The sequence below is a fragment of the Callorhinus ursinus genome, unplaced genomic scaffold (assembly GCF_003265705.2).
Source record: "Callorhinus ursinus isolate GAN/ISIS: 27379988/994484 unplaced genomic scaffold, GSC_fseal_2.0 scaffold4, whole genome shotgun sequence".
NCBI lineage: Eukaryota > Metazoa > Chordata > Mammalia > Carnivora > Otariidae > Callorhinus > Callorhinus ursinus.
Window position 1 is genome coordinate 86,917,883 of NW_027397066.1, and position 26,700 is coordinate 86,944,582.

The following is a 26,700-nucleotide window of genomic DNA, read 5'->3' on the forward strand; positions in this document are numbered from 1 at the left end:
TCTAGTGCAGATTTGTGGGCAGCCATTTATCCCCCCAGTGTTTTCCCCTGAAACAGTCACACAATGCTGATACAGGGGCAGCTGGGTGGCTCAGTCGGTTGAGCGTCTGCCTTTGGCTCAGGTCATGATCCCGGGGTCTTGGGATTGAGTCCCGCATCGGGCTTCTTGTTCATCAGGGAGCCTGCTTCTCCCTCTGCTTGCCGCTCCCCCAGCTTGTACTCCCTCTCTCTCCTTGACAAATAACTAAAATCTTAAAAAACAAACAAACAATGGCTGGTACATAGTAGGCACTCAAAAATATTGAATAGAATGAAATAAAATTTTATGTTGGAATCAACTTTTTCTCAATCTAAGTTATTCTTCAAATGCTTGAACTAGCTAAATTTAACTTGTTGATTCTGATAGTTTGTCCCCAAATGATCAAAGTTACTTAAGACTCTGGTCTTTTTTTATTCCAATACAGCTTATAGCACAGTCATTGAAAGTAAACATTCTCTAGAAAACTCTAATATACCTCTAATTTTGAGCATGATGTAGGGAAATAGTGTTGAGGCATGTGAAACTGAGGAGTTTTTAACTCCTGCTAAGGAGAGAAAACATTGAACCAGAAGATCCATTTTCAATCCTCACCTCTATTATTTATGAATTACGTGACTTTGGACAAATTACTGTGCATTAGCTCTCATCCGCATAGTTTTTGAGACCAGTGGGTTGATCTTGGACTCTGGAAGGTCTTGGTGGAGGGTGGTCAGGGAGAGCAGAAAGACGCTGGGCAGACTTAGGGCAAGAAAAGCAGATTTAATTGGTGGAATGCCTGTTTGGACACCAGAGATATGCTGCAGGGAATTGCTGAAAAGTTGGAGACTAAGCACCGAAGACAAAAATCTGGTATCAGAGCAGGTAGGAGCTATCCCAAAGCAAAGAAAATAAGATAAACTTTATGTAGAACCTGAAATTAAGGAACTTAGGGGGAAATGCATTTCTAGTCTAGCAATACAATGAAATATTATGCAGCAGTGTTTTTTGAAAAATAATGCCTTGGGAAAACATGGGTAAGTGAAAAGAAGATACAGAACTGTATATACCGTTTGACCCCAATTAGGCAAAAATAATGCCTTGGGAAAACATGGGTAAGTGAAAAGAAGATACAGAACTGTATATACCGTTTGACCCCAATTAGGCACAAAATACATGTCTACATATGTTCAGGTGAATATAAAAGTTTGGAAGCAAAAAAGAGCAGATTAGTAATTGTGAATCTCTCCAGTTTATGATATTTGGGGTGACTTTCCTTGTCCTTTTGTTGTCCTCACTCAGTGATGTTTACTCTTCCCATTCCCACTGCTGTGGGTCACTGTTATTTATTCTAGGAGATTCCTTAGGAGAGGCGTCAGTGGTCAGAATCCCACTCTCCCCAGGAAGAGAGTGAGCTATGTGTTTTGAAAAAGTACCCCATGGGATTCTGATTCTCAATCATATTAATTTTATTTAGAATATACTGGTTTTTAAAAATGCATTAAAAATTTTATTAACTTCTATTTTTAACTTTTCAAAATTGTCTTTACAATTGAGTGTGTCAGACATGTCCAGTTTTAGCTAGGAAGCTCAGATTACTGCAAGGAATATAATACCCCTTGGACCAGGAAGCAGATTTTTTGCAAAGTGTTGTCAGAAGCTTTTGAACCAGAATAACCTAGGGTGCTTATTTAAGATGTAGATTCCTAATCCCTACCACACATTTACTAAATCAGACCTTCTAAGGAAGTACTTCTCTGCCTTCGGTGTATATAGAAGTCACATGGAAATATGTTAAAGTGAAAATTCTGATTCATTGGGTCTAGGATAGGACCTGAGATTCTGCATTTCTAACAAGCTCACAGGTAGTGCTGTTGATCTGCTGACCACACTAGAAAGCAGGGCTCTCTAAGCCATAATGTTCGCTCCAACCAGTAGAACAGTGTCTTGAATGGAAACAGAACTAGCCAGATGTGGAGTGTTTCAGATGTAGCAGTTGTGCCTAAAATGTGGCATGGAGCATCTGGGTCACATAAAGAAGAAAAGTGTTGCCAAATAAAGATTATAGAATATAATGTAATGTGTATCAGGTGCTCTTAGGAGTGGCCTTATCAGAGAACCAGACTCCCTGTTGCTTTGTTATTCTAGATCCTGAGAATGTGTTGAAATTCCAAGTATCAGGCAGTAAAAAAAAAACTTTCCACTTTAAGATTGTTGCTCTGCTGTGCACTGTGTACGGTTTCCTTCTCTTGTCTTCCTTCTGTGGATTTTACGGAGGCTGTGGCTGGTGTGGTTGCATTGTTCTTAGTCTCTTTTCTGATGCTGTGTGGTAATGGGTAAAAGGTTGTTTCTGCTAAGGGGTTTGCTTTCTGGTAAAGACCAGAGACCCTAAGATGCCTGACATCTCCCTGGAGATTACATCTCTGCTGGTGTTTGGAAGGAGCGAGTTGTCGCTGCTTACAGGTCAGGATCTGGTGCGGTGAATTCGGTAAGTTTCCAAGGTTTTTGATTTCTATTTAATTTGATTTGATGGTGGCTGGTAAAAAAAAAAAAAAAAATCGTTCTCCCCGGAAGGTACAGATTGAATTCTTGGTGAACGTGACCAAAGTCAGAAATCAAAAATGTTTTAAGTTGAATGCACGTTTGTCTGTAGTGTTGTGAGGAAAAGTATTGTGCTCGTAGCCACTCTGTGATTTGGGGCGTGTTATGAAATCTTCCTATGCCTTCATTTCCTCATCTGTAAGTGGGGATGATAATAGTATCTACCTCACTGAGCTGTTGTGGGTGCACATAAAACTCTCACCATATACTAAGAATTCAATACATGGTAGCCGGTACTACCTCTGTGGCTGTTGTTGAATTCAATTATATAGTAATGATACCATGCCCTACTTAACTCATAAAAATACAGCCCCATTTTGTGTTCAGTTCCGAGTCTATATTTTTAAAATGCTTTTTATTATGGTTAATTATATTTTAATATTATTTTCAGCTAACTGGATCCTTTTGAACCAAATTGATTTGCTAGTGTGAGCTGTTGGGTGAGCAGAGAAAATACAAATAAAAAGTAAAGGACATGTGAAGTAGCTAGCTTTCTAACAAATCATTGGAATACTCTGTTTCCTTTAGGTGTTCATAGTAACTAGGTGAACAATTGTGATGTTAAAAGAGACAGGATCCCCTCAACTTCTTTGCTGTGCCAGTGGTGACAACTGCCTTTTGAGAGATGAGTCTATCTAGGTGGGAAACATGTTACAGGATGTGTCTGATAAATTCCAAAAATAAAAGCTGTTTTTCCTTTAAAGGAATTTCTTTGGCCTGAGGGCACTGACTTGTGTCCTGCACAGCAGGTGGACTTCTGCAGGCAACCCCCACCCCCTCGTGTCCAGCAGCAGCCTGAGATCAGGTACTCTGCTCACCACCTGCACTGGAGTGTTCCTGACAGGGCTACCCTTCATGGTTTCCTTTGGCTTTAGAAGAGGGAGAGAGAAAACGTGTCAGGTATTCTCTTGCTCTGGAAAAGTTGTGTTCTCATCCTTACGGTCATACTTAAAAAAGAACCATCTTTTAGATATTCTGTTCTCCTGGGATTGCCCCAGTCAGTGCTTTGAGTTGTTCTGGAACTTTATTAAAGGAGAAATAGGTGAGCCATGTAAATTGGGCTCCTTACTGAGTACTAGAGCGGTGTCTGTGTCCCACCTTTCACCAGAGATTAAATTTTTTCCAGTTCTGCTCTTTACTCTCAGCCCAAAGGGCTGTCTTTTGAACACTTTAGATTCTTCCTATGGGATGAAAGCTTTGGCAGACAAGGGCTTATTTCTGTGGAGCCCAGAAACCCTTTTCTTTTTGCTAGTAATCAGTATATGGCTAAGAATTTTCTCTAATGTGGTTAAGGAAATTTCAGAAACTCCTTTCCAATCCTTTTATTTGCTTCTCTCTGGTCATTTAAAGCTATAATGCATGCGTATGTTCTTCATCTGGAGAGGGAAAGAAGGGGCCGGGGAGGGGGCAGGGGAGAGAGAGAGGCAGGAGACTGCCTCATAAAACCCCATCATTCATCCCCACTCTGTAGTCTCTAAAAATCCCCTAGGTTTTGCTTTCAGAGCCTTCAGAGTATTAGGAGAGTTACATATGCACCATTCTCTCCCACTGAACGAAAACCCTGACCAGAGAAACAATTTAAGACAGTGTTATCTTTAATCTTTTAGTCTCACAACAAATGCCAGAATTAGCCTGGGTAATGTTATGGTAGCCACCCTGGAAGAGAAACAGAATTTACAAAACTACCTTTAATAAATAGTGCTTACATTTTGCTACGGTTAACTCGTTGGAAGAAGTCTGGCAGTGGGAGGTGTGTATATAATATTTACTTTTACTTCACTGTGCTTACTCTTAATGCTTTTTGGGTAACAGTATAGTTGACTATTTGGGAAACCTCATTTATGAACACAAGCTATATATCAGTATTATATTCCTAGAGAAAATATATTTAATAGAAAATGGGCCAAAGGGTCTTTTTAAAGAGATTTCCTGCTTATTCGTGTGGCCGATTCTTCTCGCGGTCTCCCAGGCCCTCCAGCCACCGGGAAAGAGTACCAGGTCCCTAAGCACAGTCTAACCCTGTTTTTGTCCAGTTGTCTGCATGCTTCATACCTGCATCTTCTTTTTATTTTTGTTGATGCAGAAGGCTGCAAGAAGCACTGGGCAAGTGATAGTGTTTTGGCGAGTAAAACATTGGCCAATGGAAGGAAGCAGTTTAGGAAACAAATCTTTTAAAGACTATATGACCATTCTTTAGTTTATGTTAATTTTGGTCGTAATGGCTCTCTGACCTCCACTTTCACCCCCCCACCCCCATTCATTCTCCATGCTACAGCCAGAACATTCCACTTGACCTGAAATCTTGCAAAGACTTCCAGCTTCTACCAGAATAAAGCCCAAAATCTCTACAGGGCTTTAATCTGCCTGCATCTGTCTCTAGCTTCATTTGGTGCCCTTCCTCCCTCACCTTGCCTCCCCACCTGTGAGCTCTAGAGCTGGAAGGATGTTTGAGTTCCACACCTTTTCATTCCCTAGGGCACTAGCTCACAGTAATGCATCCTTCCTGTCCCGGTGTGAGCATCACTTCTCAGAGATCTTCGTGCATCTGTCCTCCCCAGGCTAGCTTAGCCAGCCCCCAGGCCCCACCCCCATGCTCACACAGCCTCCTCTGCTTGTCTTTTAAAGCATTCATTACCTGGGGAAATTGTTAGAGGTCTGTCTTCACCTCTAGAAATTAGACCCCATGAAGGCAAGAGTATGTGCATTGCTTCACAAGTTCTTAGCCCAGTGCCTTGTTACCCAGTGGGTTCTGTTTCTTGACTGACTGCATTAAAAAGTGGATAGAATAGAGGGAGGATGGATGGACAGACAGTAGAGGAATTGTTAGCATTTCTATCCTTTTTTTAATCTCTAAAATTATACCATTCTAAGAATTAATGGTCCAATTACTACACAGTATCAGATATGTGTTTGTTTTTATAAAATAGATATATTGCATATTTAAAGTGACTGTTAGGGCGCCTGGGTGGCTCAGTTGGTTAAGCAACTACCTTCAGCTCAGGTCATGATCCTGGAGTCCTGGGATCGAGTCCCGCATCAGGCTCCCTGCTCGGCAGGGAGTCTGCTTCTCCCTCTGACCCTCTTCCCTCTCATGCTCTCTGTCTCTCATTCTCTCTTTCTCAAATAAATAAAATCTTAAAAAAAATAAAGTGACTATTAGCTAAAACACAAAGCAGGGAAAATAATTAGAAGAATCATGTACAATTATCTATCCTGGTTATCTATCTATTTTCAGGCAAGGCTAGTCATTTATTTTACTATTTTCTACATTGATTAAAATAGTTCTCTTGAATCAAAGAATATGTTAAAAATCACTAATATATTTCAATTTCATAGCCTCACATTTAATAACAGGTACCAAGACTCTATTCACAACTCTCTTTGAGGGGCCTGAGTGGCTCATTCAGTTGGGCGTCTGCCTTCGGCTCAGGTCATGATCCCAGGGTCCTGGGTTGGAACCCCACGTTGGGCTCCCTGCTCAGCAGGGAGTCTGCTTCTCCCTTTACCCCTCCCCCCCCCGTGCGTGCGCTTGGTCGCTCTCTCAAATAAATTAAAAAGTTCTCTTTGAGCAATCAAAATACAAACAACAGACATATAGTTGCTATGGGGTAGGTGTCTATGTATGTGCTCTCACAGAACTCTCTTTTCTTTCTATGTTTTAGGTACTTTTTTTCTTCTACAACAGAAATTCCTCTTATGAATAGTCCTAAAAATATACAATTACAAAAGACAAAGCAAACCGAACAAATGGGAAAACATCACTTTCATTTCCAATACTCAGACCACCATTATTAGCATATTAGTGTATTTCTTTTTTTTTTTTAACTGAGGTATAATTGACCTACCGTATTAGTTTCAGGTGTACAACACATGATTTAATATTTGTATGTATGTTGAAATGATAACCACAATAACTCCACTTAACACCCATCATACTTTGTTACAAAATCTTGTGATGAGAAATTTTGAGATTTATGCCGTTAGCAACTTTAAAATACGCATTGCAGTATTACTAGTTATAGTCACCATGCTGTATATTATATCCCTGTAATTTATTTACTTTATAACAAAGTTTGTAACTTTTGAGCCCCCTTTGCCCACCCTTCACCCCTTGCCTCTGGCAGCCAATCTGTTCTCTGTATCTATGAGCTTGTTTCTGTTTTAAAGATTCTACCTGTGAGCCAGACCTTGTAGTATTTTACTCTGACTCGTTTCACTTACCATAATGCCTTCAAGGTCCGTCCATGTTGTCACAAGCGGCGAGATTTCATTCCTTTTTATAGCTGAATAATATTCCTCTGTGCATATACAGACCATATCTTCTTTATCCATTCATTTGTCAGTGGACACTAGGTTGTTTCCAGATCTTCGCTGTTGGAAATAATGTTGCAATGAATACGAGAGTGCTTATATCTTTCTGAATTAGTGTTTTTATTTTCTTCAGATAAATACCCAGAAGTGGAATTGCTGCATCATGTGGCAGTTCTAGTTTTAATTTTTTCAAGGAACCTCCGTACTGTTTTCCGTAGTGATTGCACCAACTTGCATTCCCATCAACAATGCACCAGGGTTCCCTTTTCTCCACATCCTTGCCAACACTCGTTGTCTTTTTGATTGCAGCCATCCTAACAGGTGTGAGGTGATACCTCCTCAGGGTTTTGATTTGCATTTCCCTGATGATTGGTGATATTGAGCACCTTTTCATGTACCTGTTGGCCTCTGTATGTCTTCTTCGGAAAAATGATGATTTAGAACTCATTTTTTAATTGGATTTTTTTTTGCTATTGAATTGTAGGAGTTCTTTATATATTTTGGGTAGTAACCTCTTATCAGATATGATTTGCAGATAGTTTCTATTTAGTAGCTGGCCTTTTCATTTTGGTGATGGTTTCCTTTGCTGTGCAGAAGGTTTTTAGTTTGATATTGTCCTACTTGTTTATTTTTGCTTTTGGAATCATATCCAAAAAATCACTGTCAAGACCAATGTGAAGGAGCTTACTGCCTATATTTTCTTCTAGGAATTTTATGGTTTCAGATCTTACATTCAAGTCTTTAATCCATTTTGAATTCATTTTTGTGTATTGGGTAAGATAGTGGTCCAGTTTCATTCTTTTGCTTGTGGCTGTCCAGTTTTCCCAACACCATTTCTTGAAGAGACTGCATTTCCCCATTGCATGTTCTTGGCTTCTCTGTGGTAAGTTAATTGACCGTATAGGCTTGGGAGGGGGTGGTGTTTTTGTCACTCTTGTTTCTAATCTGTTGTTTTGTTTGCTTGTTTTTCTTGTACATAGTTGAGGCATACTGCTTGAATGACTTTTTCCCACTACTTATTTCGCTTAGTATTTTCACATAAACCATAAAATATGCCAGGGAGTGGGGTGGTGAACCTTCTCTTGACACTTCAGTGGAACACTCTTAGCAATCCATAGCAGTGTGTGAGAGGAGTGTGAGAAAGGAGAAATAGTTGAGCAATTTGGCAGAGTTACAAAGTAGAGTACACAGAATTGTAAGAACTAATAGCTGCTGAGCATGTCAGGCTTCTAAATTCCTTGGAATGTTTCCCCATGACCTGGAGTGAAGGTGTGCTTGATCAACTGCCGCTGAAGTTAGTATTTTAGGCACTTGGTTTCCAAGAAGTATTAATGAAACATCTGGCACTTTGCAAGTTGTTAGATGACTAATTCTTTGAGTTGCTGTTTTCCAAGTGTGTGATCTCCTCCCTTCCTTTCTCTTCAACTTCATCCCACATCACTTTCCCCATTTCTCAGCATCTTTCCTATAGGCACCATGAATGCCTTTCTGTAAATGTTCTGAGCACCTTCTTTGTAATTGCTGTCTGAAACACTCCCTCTTCCCCGACCCCCTCAACACTTTGCTTTTTGCTTGGAAGTTTCCACATTCTTTCTCTCTTGGTCTAAATGGTGCTTCCTTAGAGGTTCCCCTTGATCTCCCTTTATGACCAGTTTATTATTGTGAGCGGAAGTCACCTTCATTATATTCATGCATGCAATGAATTGTTTAAGAACCACTTCTAATAAGATGTTTCTAAGAAGGAGTTTGCAAGCTGTGTTCACACAGTGTTGTATCGGTAATGGAAGTGATACCCACTAAATAAGCATAAAGTATTTAAGTACATTTGTAATACAGAGGTTTCTAAGAACATATCCTGCAAGCACCATAGAGAACAGTGTTAGGTGGAAACTGCACCCATTCTAGGAAGAATGAAGTGATGAATTCACTTATAACATAGATGTTTCTAAGACAGCTACTTGCAAGCTCCCTATGACAAGTGTTATATTAGTGACTGGAAGTTCTCCACATGTTGTAATATATGTATTATAGGGTTAAGATCACCTGTAATAAGGATGCTTCTAAGAACAACAACAAACAAAAAACAGGCCCTTTGTGCCAGGAAACCTTTGTACAATCCTCCCTCTCTACACCAAGACTCTATTTACCATGTAACAGTCCTTCAGCTAGAAAAAAAGGGGGCTGACAAACTGCCATAATGTAGTACCATCCTATGGTACTGTAAGATTTGCGCTCTTCCAATCCAGAGATAATTTGTATAAGTTACAAGAGAACAAAAAAATGATTGTTCTATAGAATTTTTTGAACTTTATGTCATGAGAAATGAAGGATGTTTGCCTACAACTTTGTAATATTTCTAGTAAATAAGAGGCAATCTCCCTCTTAGAGTCCTAAAGGAAGAAAGGAAAGCTATAAATGCATTGCCATGAGTCATTTGGGTGTACAAGAAGGTAGCCAGTTACCTCACCCTGTAGGGCTCCTGTGATGGCAGTGTGTCCCTAAAGCTTGTCTATTGACCAGCTTCTCTTCTCCCATCCCTTTCAGGCTGGATATATGTGAGTGTATGTATGTGTGGGGGAAGGGGGGAATGGGTTTTCACTGTTTGGACTTTTGAAACAAAAAGGGAAAAACTTTAAAAGTAGTAAGCTAAAAAAAAAATCAGTGCAAATATTATGGGATTGTTAATTTAAAAAAAATCTTGCTAAAAATAATAGGAATAGTGTTGAAAACCCTCTGACTGATAATCTGTTCCTTGGCATTCGACTTCTTTTACTCCCTGCCTTATAAAAATATAGTTAATGAGGTTCTGGCAAAGAGAAGGGAGTAGCCCTGGTCTTTGGTCAGGAATTCCCCTTCACAGATATTCCCACATACCCCTCACCCTCCAACCCAGTTACTCTTCAGGACATCCTCTGGTGTTTTTCCTTCGCAGCCCTCATCAACATTTAGAATTGTAGTGTGGATTTATGTTTAGTGTGGTTTAATGTTTGCCTCTCTAGTTCGAATGCAAGCTCCCAGACGGTCAGGTCCTAGTTGGTCTTGTTCACCCCGTTAGCGGTCTCCCTGGCCTGCCATGGTACTTGGCATATGGGGAGTAAATATACATTGAATAACTAATGCTTTAAATGACTTTTAAAAGATAGACTCTTAAGCTCTGTCCCAGTTGGTTCATTTGAGGAAAAGGATTGACAAAATGAGTTTCTGGTAAGATTTTCACATCCATGCAGTAAACACTTATTGAGGGTCTGTCACCAGGTCAAACCTTGGAAATGTCCCATGAATAAGGCACGGTCGATGCCCTCCAGGACCTCGGAAACTAGCAGAGGCACACACACACGTATGTGAATAGCTGCAGTTCTCTACAGAACAGTGTAATAGAGAGGTGTGCACATGAGCCTTTGGAGAGTACAAGGAGGAAGGATTTAATTCACCTGGGGCGTGAAAGTTTTCAGCCAGGCATGATATTTACACTGGGGAAGACGGGAAGAAGAAGAAGGAAATAGGGGAAGTTTGGCAGGTTAATTAGTAGGAACAAGAGGATCCCAAGCTGGGGGTGGGGCCGGAGATGTGAAAATGAATGCCATGGTTTGGACAGTATTTGTATGTTTTAGGCGCTGGGTTGTGAATGCTGCACCAGGGAGTTGGGATTTGATCTTTAAGGAGCCAGGGAACCCAGCTGTGGTAAGAATTGTAGATGGAGTGCAGCAGTGGGCAGCCTTCACTGGAGGGGAGTTGATGCTGTGGTTAGAAAGTCAAACCATTCACTGCAGTTGCAGGCATTTTCCATTAAAACCACCTTCATTTAGAGTTCATAATGTATCTTTCATAGAAACAAATTCTAGAATTTGACAGAGGTGAATATTTTGCTAGAAATTGGTAGCTTTTTTAAAATGTATTTTCCAGGCAAAGACTTTTTAATGTATTTTTATGTTGAATTTTAGAAACTTTTGGAAAACATTTTCAAAAATTGTACTCAGATAAATGTTAAAGTCCCTATAGAATAAACATCACAGTGACATGTAATGAAATATTTTGGATTCTTCCAGATGCGTGAAATGCCTAGGTCTTCTCCTGCTATGCCCTGGTTAAGGCATGCGTCTTTATCAATACCTCACCCAAACTAGACCAAACCTCTCTCTCTTGCAGTTCCACGGCAGCCTTCAAACGACTTGTTTGAAATATTTGAAATTGAAAGGGGAGTCAGTGCAGATGATGAAGCAAAAGATGATCCAGGTAGATCCTTACATTTTTCGCATGTTATGACATTTTATTGTTTCCTTCCATTTCCTGAAAATGATTTTTAAATTGTAGATTGTTACATCTGGGAAAAGTGTACTTTTTTTTTTTAACAGCTTGGTTTCCTCTGTAGTTATACAGTTGTTGAGTGAAAATAATTACATATCATCTTTTTAAAAAAATATTAAAGCAGCACTTAAACTATGAAGAGGAAATCCTATTTTGTAAGTGATGATATAACAAGATCATAATTTGGCCACATTGTTGTGTTCTATTTTTACAGCTGAACACACATGCACGATTTTTCTAAGGAAGGATTCATGTGCTCTTCCTTTGATCTCATGGAGGGAAGTTCTGGTCGGATAGTTAAATGTGGCTAGAAGAGTACACGTGTACAGATCGATAACCGTAGTTCACAAATTTGTTTTTACAAATTGTGCCATTGTGGTCTACTCAATCTTTCTGGTCGTTTTCTTGTAGGTGTCCTGATACACAGTTGTAATTTTGACCATGGGCTTTGTGGATGGATCAGGGAAAAAGACAGTGACTTGCACTGGGAACCAGTGAGAGATCCAACAGGTAAAACCAGTTAATCTGTATCAATTTGATCCTGTCTGGGGACCCTGGTTTTAACAACCAAGAATACTGTAACATATCTCTGTTTACCGTCTTTATTCAGTAAAGAAAGATCTCGTCCAGCATTACATATTGCATATTTTTTAAGTGAACTAGTCAGCAATAAACTAGAATTATATTATGGGAAGACAAGTAGTTCATTAAAAGAACTACTACTCTAGTTTCTGTCAAAGAGCTTGGTAAGTAAAACCTTTAGATTCATTCTAACATAGAATTTCCAAGTTATTTGTTGTGCCCCATTCCCAGGCATGAGAGAAATAATATAACACCAGCCCTGGTTGTCATCCCCAGTTGTTTTCTCAACTTTGTCCTTTTTTAAAAAGTTGTGACACATTGCAGAAAGAGACACTGGACGTTTCTGTGAAGTTTTGAATATTTCTCTGGAAAAAAATTTCCACCTAACTTAGATGCTGAAGAAATTAGTTCTAAATTACCACCATTTATTCCACAGGAGAATGTTATTAGAGAGGTAGATTGACATAGTGCCTTGGAAAATTAAGACTTTTAATGTTTCAGTGCTTACAAGATGTTTTGTCATCTTGTTTCAGAAAGCAAAGTTACACGTTGTTCTTGGTTTTTTCCCTCCCCACAGTAATTAAATCTTTTATGGGTGGGGCCAAGTTAATGGGAGGGTAAGGAGTTAAATTTGTTTTCTTCCTTTTATACTCCTGGTTCTAGACTTAAGAATGAAAGATAGAAGACATGAAGAAAAAGTGTGTTTTTTATTTTAAAAGCCTAGTTCTTGAATAGCATAGAGCACAAAACATAGAAAAGTTAACTTGAGGGAAGATATGCTCTGTTAACCAACTGAGCCACCCAGGCGCCCAAGATATGCTCTGTTAAACCAGTTCTTAAACCTCAGTGTGCATACAGATCAGCTAGGAGCCTTGTTAAAATGTAGATTTTGTTGTATGCCTAAATGCTCCTTGGAGATACCTATGGTATTAGTCCTTGTTGCACATTGTGAGTACAGAATTATTAAAAAAAATTAGCCCAAAAATATATTCATTAGATCCCCCTAAGGTGGAAATAGAACAGATTTTTAAAAACGAAAATTTGAGGACACCTGGGTGGCTCAGTCAGTTAAGTGTCTGACTCTGGATTTTGGCTCATTTATGGTCTCGGGGTCCTGGGATTGAGCCCCATGTCGGACTCCCCACTCAGAGGGGAGTCTGCTTGTCTCCCTCTCCCTTTGCCCCTCCCCCCACTCATGCACACACATCCTCTCTGAAATCTAAAAAAAAAAAAATGAAAATTTGAGGTAACCTTTTAAAAATATGAATATTCAGTAAGTTCAAATGGGTTTTTAGTTTCTCTTAGATACAAAATAAATTTTAGTGGCCCCCCCATACACACAGTGAGGTTCCTCTCATTTAAGGTTGACTCTGAGCAGGACATTATTAATGTCACAGATATCTGTGGATAAGAGAGAAACCATTTATTTAATATCTACAGTAGTCCTGACTCATTCATCATCCTGTTGGTTCCGTTTAATCCTCTCACCCACCCTGTGACGCAGGTAATATTGCTTATGTTTCACAAAGGCAATAATGAGGCCCAGAGGTTGTATATATTTCCTAAGGCCACAAAGCTAAAGAATAGACTTCATATCTAGGCCTCCCTGTACTTCGTGTGGCCTCCCCCCTACACTTGTGTGTGTGCACTATCTGCTTAGCAGATCTCAGGCCTGTAGGTTTGACTGACCCCTGACCTGAAGCCATCGGCTACAGGGTGGAGCATCTTTGACAGTCACGTAGGATAGAATAGTGAACGTTGTTTATGGTCCTGATAAATAACTCTTTCAAGTAAGGTACATTGGTGAGAGTTATTCATGCTAAACTCAGAGGATTTCATTATACTTCCATAGAGGCATCCAATGTAGAAAATCCATGTAAAATTCTTGATTTTTTTAAAATTTCTGTATTCTATTGTAGAACCAGTTTTGTATTTTAACACTTTTTACTATTCATCACATACGTAAATGTTTTAAATTTGTGGTGATCCAAATTCCACTTGCCCTCTGCTAGAAAGAAATGATTGGAAATTAGAATGATAGACAAAAAAATGTGAAACAGTCATTTGGCAATGATAGAACAAATTGAAAGGAAGTGGTGGCTGTTTGTGTGACTGGGTAGCTCTTAATGATTGTCTCTGGCCCCTACGGGGGGCCATTCTTTCTCTGCTTTTGTCCCTTCCCCTCTTCCCTTCTGCACATAGCTAGGATGCAAGAGGAGGTTACTCAAATGAGAGGGGTGAAAGCCTTGAGCATTTTAGCGAGTAATTATTAAATCAGTTTGAGTGAAACCTGTGTCATCACTGTCAAAAAGTTGGGTCATTTCCATAGAGGTAGGATATTTTTCCCCAGAATGGCAAATCCACTTTGGTGGGTTCTTTCTAGTCTGAGAAGAACAGAGATAATTGTAGGTCACTTCTAAGAACACGACCTAGATGGAAAGGTATCTCAAAGCCTGTGGGAAAACAAGTAAAGAAACCAGAATGTTCAGCTCGGAAAAGAAATAATGGAGCAAGACTGCTTTTCAAATATTTGACCAACAACATCTACCACAGTTATTCTGGAACCACAAGGGGATGAGAAATCAGATCAGTAGGTAAAAGCTACAGGGAGATCAATTTTGGTTCACTCTCCGCAAGAACTTGCCAATCGTCAGAGCTGTCTAAAAAGAGAACAGGATGACTTGGAAATAGGGAGCTCTCCATTGGTGGAGGCGTTTGGGTGACATGTAGCAAGATGTTGTTTTGAGCATTGGGTAAGTGTTGGATTAGAAAATCTGCTACACCTCCTCTGAGAGCCTCTGGCTCAGAATGGAATGCTCCCAGGTCTTCCCAGAGAGATTGCTGAAGCAGCCAGGCTCTAGCTTGGGAAGCGGATGGGAAGACCAAAGGATGGCAGAGGGGGAAGATGGGGTAGGAGTGCATGGCATATGTCAGGCTGGAATTGCGGAGGAGCTTTTTAGAATATGTTGGGGAATTCTAACCAGGTACCGATGGAAAAATACTAATAAGGCTTATTATGAAAAATGCCTGTTTTTCTTCTAGGAAGTTCAGGGATGTGAGTGTGTATATATCCCATGCTAAGACTAGAGAAGAATATAACCAATTTAATTATTTGTGTATTATCTAATTACCAAGCTTTTTTTTTTCTGTCTAGACTGTACCATTTGTAAAGGAACATAGGTTTGGATTTCCACCATTATGACTGATTTTTAATGTGCATTTCTTATGCAGATATTCTCATGCTAATAAAACTTTGAGAGACACCTGCAAAGTACATTCGTTTGCTAGCTGCTTTCTTGGTGCTCATTAGGTTTTATCCCATTCGGTCTTGAACTTCATTGTGAGATAGTGAAATTAATACTTGCCTCTAAGAGATGGAAGATTGCGCTGCTGACAGATGTGGTGATGCCCTGAAGACACACCCTTCTGTAAATGTCAAGGCTGGACCCCAGGGGGCCTTTTCCTGAAATGCTGATCTCTGGGGATCAGGGTTAAAGGAAACTGACTCAGTTCTGTGTCTGCTAGTGATAGCTACAAGGTATTCACTTTCAAGTATATAGGGACCAAGCCAGCTTGTACATGCAAGTATGTCTATTGCAGCATTAAACATTATTTTGAAATAGACATAAATAGAAAAATCAACAGTGAAAATAAAGGCTTCCGTCCCCAGCCCTGGCTCCTAGTCACCCTCCCCAGATGCATCCAGTTTCTTGGTTATCTTTCCAGAGATATATTTTTCTACACAACAGCCCCCTGCCCTGTACCTTGCTTTTGTCACTTAAAGATTATATCTTAAAGAGTTAATACACACGTGGACTTTGAAGCCAGAAGGCTTGGGCTGAAACCTAGAGCTACCACGCGCTAGCTTTGACCTTGAGCAGGGTATTGAAATGGAGAGAATAGTGTCTATTAAATGTATGTAAAGCATTTAAAGCAGTGCCTGGCCCACAGTTACCATTAAAATAGTATTAGCCATTGTTGTTGGAGCTTGTCCTGCATCAGTGCCTACAGAACAACCTTACTGTTCTTTATGGCTGTTACTCCGTTCCTTTTTAGATGTACCACATTGTGTTTAACCCACCATTCACTGAGGCACATTTCAGCAGAACGGTGCTGTGGTGGATAGCCTTGTACATGTATCATTTCGTATCTGCTTGAATGTAAGATAAATTCCTGGATGTGGAATTGCTAGGTCAAAGGAAATGGGAGTTTTGAATTTGATAGTTTTCTCAACTGACCTTCCTAAGAGTTGTAGCAATTTATGCTCTCACCAGTAATATTTAAGAACCATCCCCAACAGATCTTATTAAACTATTTTTTTATCCTTGCTAAGCTTATAGGTGAAAAGGCATTGCCTTTTAATTTTGATTTTCTCTTATATGAAAAGATGGCCAGCTTTTCACAGTATTTAAGTAATCTTTTTCTTTGATGCCCTTTATTTTGTGTATTTTTATTACTGATTTTTGTTATTGATTTGTACGGTTTATTTAAAAAGGGAATTTAGTCCTTTTCATGTTTTGCAACTATTTTTTTGCTTGTCTCACTGTTTTATGGTACTTTTTTCTTAAAAAGGTGAAAATTTGGGGGGCACTTGTGATGAGCACTGGGTCTTATATGTAAGCGATGAATCACTCAACTCTATTCCTGAAACTAATATTACATTGTATGTTACCTAACTGGAATTTAAATAAAAACTTGAAATTACAAAAGAAAAGTAAAATTAAAAAGTGAAAATTTGGAAACTTCAATAAGAAATTGGCTGAATTATTAATGGCATACTTGGAGCTATGAAAAATGGCTGATATATTTAATGAAAACAAGTTATTACACTGCAAATAATGTGCATATTCATGTGCATTAGTGTTCATGTATTTGCATAGGAGAAGTTCAGAAGTTAAAATGTTAGTAATTATCTCTGGTTTTGGGGATCATGACATACTTAAATTTTCTTTATGCTTTTCTATTTCTTTTTTCCTGCAGTGGACATTACTGTATTACTTCCCCTTAAAAAACAAAAAATTAAGCTCCTTGCATTTGAGAGGTAAATACCAGCAAACCATAATGATCTTAGTTCTACCTGGGCTGGTTTCTCAGCTAGGCCAAAAGATGTAAGAAAAAAAAAAAATCACTGCAAACCTCCCCCTCATTTTTATGACCACACAGTTAACAGGTAAAGTAACGGACATTATGTTGTTCTCTTCGTAAATTGAAATTGTAAAGGCACAAACCAGTACAGAGTTAAAAATAAATACATTTAAATTTTATCACCTAACTTTCTGGCAAGTTTTGGGGTTTTGTTGTTGTTGTTGTTGTTTTGTTTGTAAAAAAATAATGCTCCAAAAACAAAAACCAAAAACTAGATATTATGATGCTTTAAACTGAAACCATGGAAATATTTAATGTAATTTTATATTTAAACCAGTATTTTGGAATCTGAAATAAAATTTTTATTTTATTTAATAGGTAACTTGTTTGGGGTACTAGATCAGTTTTTCCCCTGAGCTACTATTCCACCCACGTACCATTTCCTTCTATTAAAAAGGGAGAGAATTCTTTACGGTAAAACAAAAACCTGGTGCCCACAGAGCAGCCCCATAGAGAAAGAGCAGTTATAGCCTCATCCATCATGATTTACATTTTAGTTTAAATACCTATGCAACAGGACTATTTGGCTCTTATTAGGATGCCTCGGTTTGTTAGGCTGTCTACAGGCCGTGTCTGGCAGAGTGATATTAGTGTACGTTCCACAGGGTTTCAAGGTAATCCTTGTTTTCTTAGAACTTTCAGGTTTAATAACCTGGTTGTAATAACCTTATATCTTAGTCTTAACCCAACCAGGTTGTAATAACCTTATATCTTAGTCTTAACCCAAATACCTGTGATGATTCAAAGCTGACTTATAGGGAGACATTTAAGCCCCATCTAAATGTTTTGGCCCAAAATATTGTTTTGATGAATTTGACGGGGCACAGGGTAGGGAAGGAGGATGAATTCTGTGTGTGTTTTTGGTGGTGAGTCAAGTACATGCTTCAAGGACCTGTTGCCCTGCAGGGCTTTTTGCCATATTCTTAGAACATCTTTTATTCAACAAATGACATCAAAGCCCTACATAGGCTAGGATATAAAATGGGGTGGTTTGGGGGAAAGGTTGGTTCTGACATCAACAAGTTTACGGTCTCCTGGGGGACAGAAACACGTCAACCCATGATTCCAGTCTGAGAGCAGCAAGGGCTGAATAGGGGGTCAGGCTGTTCTGAGCTCAAAACATTACCCTGCCCCTCACTGGCAGAGCGGTATCTTGGGTGCCTTCACCTCTCCCAAGTCTTTGCTTCTGCAGCTGCAGAACAAGCCGAATGAGTGTTCCCTTCAAAGACTAAAGATGCTCCCAGGAGAGAGGCTAATGAGCCTAGCACAGGCGGACTATACACAAATCACCGATTTGGTCCTTTGAATACTCAGAGGGTACTCAGTGGAGAAGTCACTTGAAGAATAGGACACCCCCCAAATGATCGTGTCTTACGCAGAGCAAGCATAAGAAAGGAAGGATGGTGTATCTCTTAACTGAGAAATAAGTAGCATTTCTACCAAAACAGGTACAGGTGTTCAACATTCCAACCACGTATTTCTTAGGGATGATTCAGTGCTGAAACAGTGTTGTTTTTCAGTTGGCTGTAGTAAGACAGCTGGGGGGAATGTCATTTGCACATGGACTGAGTTTCAAAATACTACTTGCAACTTTCCCTCTCTTGAGAAGGGGCAACCCCCACTTCACTGCTGCTTAAGCTACCCCCAATCCCCACTTCTCAGTGACCGTGGTGGTTACTCTAACAATAGGGGAAAGCAAACCCTGCAGCCCTAGGGATCTGAGGACATCGTCAAAGTGACCTGTCCAAAGTGCAAGTTTTCCTTAATGTTTTGTGTACATGTATATGTAATAAAAATTTATATATTAATTATATATAATGTAGATTTGTTTTGATGTAAAAGTGTCTTAAACTGCTTGCCTACAAATAAAATTGATGCTCCAGAAAGATGTAGAGGTTTCCAGAACACCTCTGCATCTTCTTGGGGCTAGGGGTACTCCAGTGTGAGAAACATGGCAAACTGACCTTTCCAAAGGACGCTTCTTGCTTTAGAGATAAAAAAAAAAAAAAAAAAAAGAGAGAGAAGAAAGAACAAACCTATCTAGTGCCCCTTTGATTACCATCTGCTCTACTGCCTGGGGGTTAATTATCCACATAGAAAATTCTCCCTGGCAACTTCGAGTCAACCAGCCAGCCAGTTTGACAACATAATCATACATTGGTGAGGATGGTGAGCTTGTGTCTGCCTGTGTATGTCTGATCATATTCAACAGGAAATGGTCATAGTGTTAGGATCACTCATTGTGTCCTGGGCATAATTCGCACTCTCCATGAGCCAAGTATTTTCTGTAAACACAAAGCACAGAATTTAAGAGAGGCCTAGAAATAAGACCTATTTTTCTCCCCAAATCTGGAATTCTGTACAAATGACTATCCCAGGTTGCAGTTTATTCAAAGTAAACCTGCCATCCATGCTTTTGGTGCTAGACAGGGATGTCAGCACGTACACACGCAGCCCTGCTTTTCCCATTCCAGGTGGACAGTATCTGACAGTGTCGGGAGCCAAAGGCCCAGGGGGAAAAGCTGCTCGCTTGGTGCTACCTCTCGGCCACCTCATGCATTCAGGGGACCTGTGCCTGTCGTTCAGGCACAAGGTGACGGGGCTGCACTCCGGCGCGCTCCAGGTGTTTGTGAGAAAACACAGTGCCCACGGAGCAGCCCTGTGGGGAAGAAATGGTGGCCATGGCTGGAGGCACACACAGATCACCTTGCAAGGGGCTGACGTCAAGAGCGTAAGTAGAACTGCAAAGGGGGCAGAGCCTGGGAAGTTTTCCTTTCATAGGAGAACTCTGGGATCTGAATCTGAAGAAGCCTTGTTCTCTTCATGCATTCAGGCACAAAGGTTTGTGTTTTTCTGGGTATGAGAACTCTGTTCTTTGCCTCTTCCTGTAATCCCTTTTTGCTGCTGCTTATATTCTTCACTGCAACCTATGACCACCACCACTCTCCCCCAGTGCTGGTGAAAAGCCCCTATTTTTAATGGGAAAAAAAATCAGGAATTAAAAAAGAAAAAGGTAACAACTTGAAAGGGTAGAGATGGTGAGCTTAACTGTACCCGCTTTTCCTTTTTCTGCAACGCCTTTACTTTTCAGAGTTACCCTGTTTTGTTTTTGTTTTTTTTTTTTGAAATATTTCTTTAAAGTCTAATTTTGCCTCAGAGATCGTAGTTAAGCAGCCTTGGGTGGAAACCGAGAACAATATGCTTGGGAAGTCCTATTCAGGACAGGATGTGGGAAAGCTTTGATTGAATATATAAATTTTATCTTAAGTAATCAAGTCATAGGTAGCAATAAAATGATCTGTAGCATCCCACCAAAATAATGTATTTGGGAAAGCATATTTATGTTCATATTTATAAAACTTGCTATTAGGAGATCCTGCATCTATGACTATAGGTGTGGTTTCTAGAAACTACGTTAAGAGGGATAGACTCCATTAATACAGCTTTTATCTTAGATTTGTTTCACCCTTTGAAAAAAATATTTGGAATAATAAAGTCATTTCAAATTACAGCATAGAAAGGTTTCTGTTTTTAAAAGAGCAAGGATGCTCTAAAGAAGAAGATAAAAATATAAGAAAGTGTTTATACTTTACATAAGTAACAACATAACAACACTGTGATTGGATTGTGGTGTCCGGTTCAAATCCATTTTAGGCAACAAAGCCAGCTTAACCCAAGCAAATGTCTAGGATAGGCTGCATGATTATGATCTTCCAGATCTTCAGCTCTTATTCCTACATCTTTATATTCCATCTTTTTTTTTTTTTTTTTTTTTTACTTCTAACCTTGGTAATCTTTGGCAAAGTGTCCACTTCATAAGCATTCCTAAATTGAAGTAGTCTGTCGTTCAGAATTGCTTTTTTTAAAGAGTAACTGCTTCTGAGTGATGTGGTCTGATTAATAGTTTACTGATGATTTGAGTTTCTACCAAAAGGCAAGCCTCAGGTGACACTGGTTATGTTCTAGTCTTTCCTTCTGTTGAGTAAGTTCACTATTTGGTTTGGGGGAAAGTTTGCCTTCATTTTGCGAAACGAGTGGGCATTGGGAAGGGGCAGAGGAGGCTTGACTGGTGTGTGCGTTCTCTCCCCAGGTCATCTTCAGAGGTGAAAAAAGGCGTGGCCACACTGGGGAGATTGGATTGGATGATGTGAGCCTGAGAAGAGGCCATTGCTCTGAAGAACGCGAGCAACTTCCGAACTAGCAATGAATTCCCCTGTTGCTCTCTTCTTTTTCCAGTCTTCACCTCCTGTCCTCTCTCCCTCTTATCAGGCCTAGGAGAAGAATGGGTCAGTGGGTCAGGAGAAAGTGGTGGGTGACCCACACCGCGTGGCCTGCTTTTGTGCAATTCCAATGAACAGTGACACCCTCCTTGAAATACAAGGGGCGCCTGTGGGCGCATCCAAGCCAGCTTTGGGTGTTACCTTCCAGGCTACAGATCTTTTAGGAAGGCCTTGGGCACATGTGCCATCCTTCGTCCTGGTTACGAGGTGTTCCTAGTAGCAAATTATGGGAGAAGTTTTCAAAAGAAATGCGTGCAAATGGCCATTCTGTTATCTGTTCAGTGTTGTACCATGAGTAGTATTGACTTTCCCTAAGCTATGTTGTACAATGTGCTTGTGAAATTGGTTTCTCCCCTTCACTTGTTAGCTCTGGCCTGACCTGAACTCTGACTTTTACTGCCATTCACTTTATAAAAGAAGGGTGTGTAACATATCAAGATGCATTTATTCTCATTATCTGTATTTTTCTTTTAAAGACAATTATGTAGGGTGAGCACGTAATCCCTCGTTAGTAGTGTGTTTTGTGTAAATGTGCTATTGATATTAAGTAGTTATGTGTTCCTAATATTTACAGACTCTAGTTGCAAGGGAAAAGGCAGCTTGGGATCTCTTGAATTAAAAACTACCCAGTGAAATGTCATCCAGTGCCATGACTTTATTTTGGCAGCAATAGAAAATCGGAAGAGATGTCAGGTGTGGTAGTGGAAGGATGAAGTTTTTCACGGCCTTGAGTCTGATCACTGTAAAGGATAGTGAACCATTCAGGTAGACAGGAAGCTGCAGTTACCATATAAAACCCTCACCGTTTCAGGTTATACTTTAAAACCAACAGTTTTTACAGTAACATGGCTCTCTCTGGTAATCCTTAAAAAGCTCTGTAAAAGCTCTGGTTGTTTCAGAGAAAAGATTTTGTTTCTGGAAGGGCGAGGGGAAGCATGGGGGAAGGTCTGTTGAAACAGATTTTTCATACTAATTTTTAAGTCCAGATATACATTTAGGCAGGTCTAGCTCATAACTGTGTGCTGTCTTGTCAGAACGGGATTGGAAACAAGTCCTGTGCTTGGAGGCATTTTGTTGGATTCACACACACGTCAGAGCAAGAGGACAAGATTGGAATCCTAGGATCTAGGAACCCCTAACTATATTTCCTCCCTGGATATTTTACCTTCATATTAAAAAAATACACGACTTTTATAAGGCAACTTACTCCTGAGGCTTTTCTTCATTTCTGATTAATCAAAATATTTTCGGCTGTTTTTGCCAGGAATCACAAAGATGATTAAAGGGTTGGAAAAAAAGCTCTATGATGAAAAAGTAAAGGAACTGGGATTATCCAGCATGGCGAAGAGAAGACTGAGGGGCCAACCATTGCTGGTTTTCCAGTGTATGGATGGTACGGAGAGGATGGTGACCAGCTCTTCTCTGTATGTGCTAAGAATAGAACAAGAGGAAACAGGCTTAGACTGGAGTGCGAGGGGGCATTTCCTGGCAGGGACAATTGTTAAATTAGAATCCTTCGTTTAAGAAAAAAAGTGAATCTCCCTCTCCCTCTTCTCTCTCTTTTTGAGGCTTTTAAAAAATTAGATGAAAATCTGTCTATTTAAGATCCTTAAAGATGTTCTTATGTCAAGGTAGAGTAACAGAATCTTCTGAAAAATGTTTTGATCCTATTACTATGTAACGAAAATCTTCAGAACAGAGTCATTTGGACGAGGCCAGGGTCTTATTTAGGCATTTACCTCTTGGCCCCTAATGGAGGAGAATCAAAAGGGGAAAAGCCCACCAAGTGCAGAGCTCACTAAAAGACCTCTCTATGGCAAACCTAGCAGGATTAAAACAGGAAGAAAAAAAAAAGACAAACTCATATTTTTAAAAGAATATGATGGACGTGTATTTTAATATCTTAATATCCTAATGTGGTAGGGTTCTTTTTTTTTTTTCTTGGTAAAGGTGTAACCTTTTACTTGCTCAGTGGATGATATTTTAGGTTTTAAAAGAGACCATAGTAAGGAACAGAGGTTAGAGAGTTTTTTTATCTGGTGCATTCTCTCTACGATGTGTGTGACAACTTAACTTGGCCACTAAGAAAGAGTTCCCTGCTCAACACCACTGTCCGGATTGTTGCTTCGCCAAACCACTGTAATTCACTTTTCTTTTATCAATTGGAATCTCCCAAGTTCCACAAAATGGTAACTTTTTTTTTTTTTTCAAAAATAGTTACAACAGAATATCTTTTGTCATTTAACTTGGTGGAGGCAGGACTGGAGCAGGGTGTAAAGCAGTGAGCCTTCGAGTAAGGGCCAGGCAGTAGGGCTTTAGATCCATTTTTAGTGATTCATTTCCTTTGTGGTCCTATAACTGCACAACTGAAGAGGAAAGGGGGAAATAATTGAAAATGTCACTTTTAGGTGCCAATACTACATTGCACTAAACTGACAGAAGTTATCCAAAGTACTGTATAACATTTTGTTTATTATTTAATGTTTTCTAAAGTGAAAATGTTAGTGGTTTTCCAAACAGCCAAATAAAAATAATTCTTTGTAAATAAAAGCACTGTTAATGTTGCCTGTTGCCTATTAGTGTTTTCAGTTTTGTTTTGTTTTTGATTGGGAGAATATTGGAGTAGTTTGAATATTGTAGAACCGCCTTTTACTTCTTGGGAGACTGGGAACAAAACTGTTGCCCACAACAGGATGCTTTCTAGGCTATGAAATAGGGGAGACCCTTTTATCCTTTCCCTGCCCAGGAAAAGAGATCAGAGGATCACTGTAGCAATGTGTCATACCTTGGCAAATTGCTTTGTTTTCTTGTATCTCACTTAGTTGTAGACATTAGCCTCAAGTCCTTTCATGGGAAGGCAGGATAAGCTAGAATATATGAATATATATGAATTCTAAGTGAAAAGTCTTTTACTAGTGTTGGTTTTGTTAACTTACAGTAGTTTATCTTATCCTAATAGCCTTTCCTGATGGAGAAAACTATAAGGAAATGAACCTAGTGAAATCATGCAGGATGTTTATAGCAGCATTATCTACAATAGTCAAGTTATAGAAAGAGCCCAAATGTTCATCAACTGAGGAATAAAGAAGATGTGGTATATATATATATATATATATGTGTATATATACACAATGGAATATTAGTCAGCCATCAGAAAAGAATGAAATCTTGCCATTTGCAATGACGTGGATGGAGCTAGAGGGTATTACGCTAAGTGAAACAACTCAGAGAAAGACAAAGGCCTTATGATTACACTCATATGTGGAATTTAAGAAACAATCATGGGGAGGAAGAAAGAGGATAACTCAAAAACAGACCCTTAACTATAGAGAATAAGCTGATGGTTAGAGGGGAGATGGGTGGGGGGATGGGTGAAATAGGTGATGGGGATTAGGAGGGCACTTGCTGTGATGAGCACCAGGTGTTATATATGTATTGAATCACCAAATTTTACACCTGAAACTAACATTACAGTGTACGTTAACTGGAATTTAAATAAAAACAAAATAAAAACAAAAGATCCAGCCTTAGAATGCTGCCAAATGGTAGGAGACCTGCTGGAACTTTCCACTGGTCAGAGGGGCTGGTGAGGGCCATGGCTTACATTCCCCATCCACCTCGATAGCATGGATGAAAGCGGTCCAGGTGCCCAAGCCAGCTTCCCGTGTCAGAAGCCCTGGACCCCTAGCCCACAACAGCACCAGCAGCTCCACACTGAGGCAGCCCCAGCACAGCACAGCACAGCACACAATGGGACACCCCTGGTCAGCATTCACTACAGCCCCAGCTGTCTCACCAAAGTAACAGGTAAAATGCAGCCCAGAACACTCCAGGTCTATACCACTGCAGCCCCAGACAACTTGCTAGGGTGCCCCATGCATGGAGCACCTCAAGACCCCATGGTCCACACTTCATCTCAGCTCCAGCTGCCCTGTGAGGGAGCTCTCTCTGCAGAAGGCCTCAGGACACACTGGCTTGCACCCACTTCAGCTTCAGCTATCCTGCCAGCATGCTCTCTGTGTGGAGAGCCCTAAGACCTCCCCCAGCCCACGTCCACTTCAGCTCCAGCCATCCCACTAGGGACCTCCCAGCCCAAGCCAGCCAAACTTACCAAACGCACAGTTTACACAGGGGATAACCATACAAAAACCAATCCTTCAAGTTTAGAAGTAGCTGTTATGCTTAATTTATAGAAATAAACACAGAAAGTCAAGCAAAATGTGGAGACAGAGGAATATGGTCCAAATGAAAAAAATAAGACAACCCCCCCCCACACACACATATAAAAGTAAATGAAATGGAGATAAGCTATATTCCAGAGAAAGAGTTTAAAGTAATGATCATAAAGATGCTCACTGGACTGGAGAGAAGAGTGGAAGAACTCAGAATTTCAACAAAGATATAAAATGTAAAAAAGAACTAATCAGAACTGAATACAATAATTGAATGAAAAATACACTAGAGGGAATCAACAGTAGATTAGCAAATGCAGAACAGTGTTCTGGAAGACAGGGTAATGGAAAGCACCCAGGCTGAACAGCAAAAAGTAAAAAGAATTTTTAAAATAAGGTTAGGTTAAGGGATCTCCTGGACAACATCAAGTGAACAAACATTTGCATTAGAGGGGTCCCAGAAGAAGAGGCAGAAGAGAAGGGCCAGAAAACTTTTTTTTTTTAAGATTTATTTATTTGAGAGAGAGAGAATGAGAGATAGAGAGCACGAGAGGGAAGAGGGTCAGAGGGAGAAGCAGACTCCCTGCTGAGCAGGGAGCCCGATGTGGGACTCGATCCCGGGACTCTAGGATCATGACCTGAGCTGAAGGCAGTCGCTTAACCAACTGAGCCACCCAGGCACCCGGAGAAGGGCCAGAAAACTTATTTGAAGAAATAACAGCTGAAAATTTCCCTAATCTAGGGAAGGAAATGGACATCCAGCTTCAGGAAGCACAGAGTTCCAAACAAGATGAACCTAAGGAGGTCCATACCACAATACATAATAATTAAAACATCCAAGATAATAGAAATAATTTTAGAAGTCGCAAGAGAGAAGCAAAAACTGACATGAGGGAAACCCTGTAAGGCTGTTCTTTTTCAGCAGAAACTTTGTAGGGCAAAAGGGGGTGGCATGATATATTCAAGCACTGAGAGGAAAAAACCTACAACCAAGAATACTCTACCCAGCAAGATTATCATACAAAATTGAAGAAGAGACAGTTTCCCAGAAAAATAAAAGTTAAAGGAGTTCATTACCACTAAGCTGACCCCTTATAAGAAATAAAGGGACATCTTTAAGTGGAAAAGGCCATAATTAGATGTAAGAAAATTATGAATAAAAAGATATAAAATATGACAACACATATAAAACATGGAGGAGGGAGTAAAAAAGAATGTTTTTTAGAATGTGTTTGAACTTAAGTGACCATCAATTTAATATAGACTGCAAGATACTTAGGATGCTATAT

General features: G+C 39.8%; 1 protein-coding gene across 9 annotated transcripts in view; it reads left to right on the plus strand.

Annotated features, from left to right (window-relative positions):
* Positions 1–23,803, plus strand: part of NPNT (nephronectin) — a 78,444-nt gene extending 54,641 nt beyond the window's left edge. For all 9 annotated transcript variants that reach the window (XM_073892075.1, XM_025873637.2, XM_073892080.1 and 6 more), the window contains 4 exons: positions 11,074–11,160; positions 11,644–11,742; positions 19,434–19,690; positions 21,050–23,803. In XM_073892075.1, coding sequence (XP_073748176.1) covers positions 11,074–11,160; positions 11,644–11,742; positions 19,434–19,690; positions 21,050–21,160 — 554 coding nt within the window. In that variant the 3' untranslated portion in view covers positions 21,161–23,803. The remainder of the gene's footprint in view (positions 1–11,073; positions 11,161–11,643; positions 11,743–19,433; positions 19,691–21,049) is intronic.
* The last annotated feature ends 2,897 nt before the right edge of the window (positions 23,804–26,700 follow it).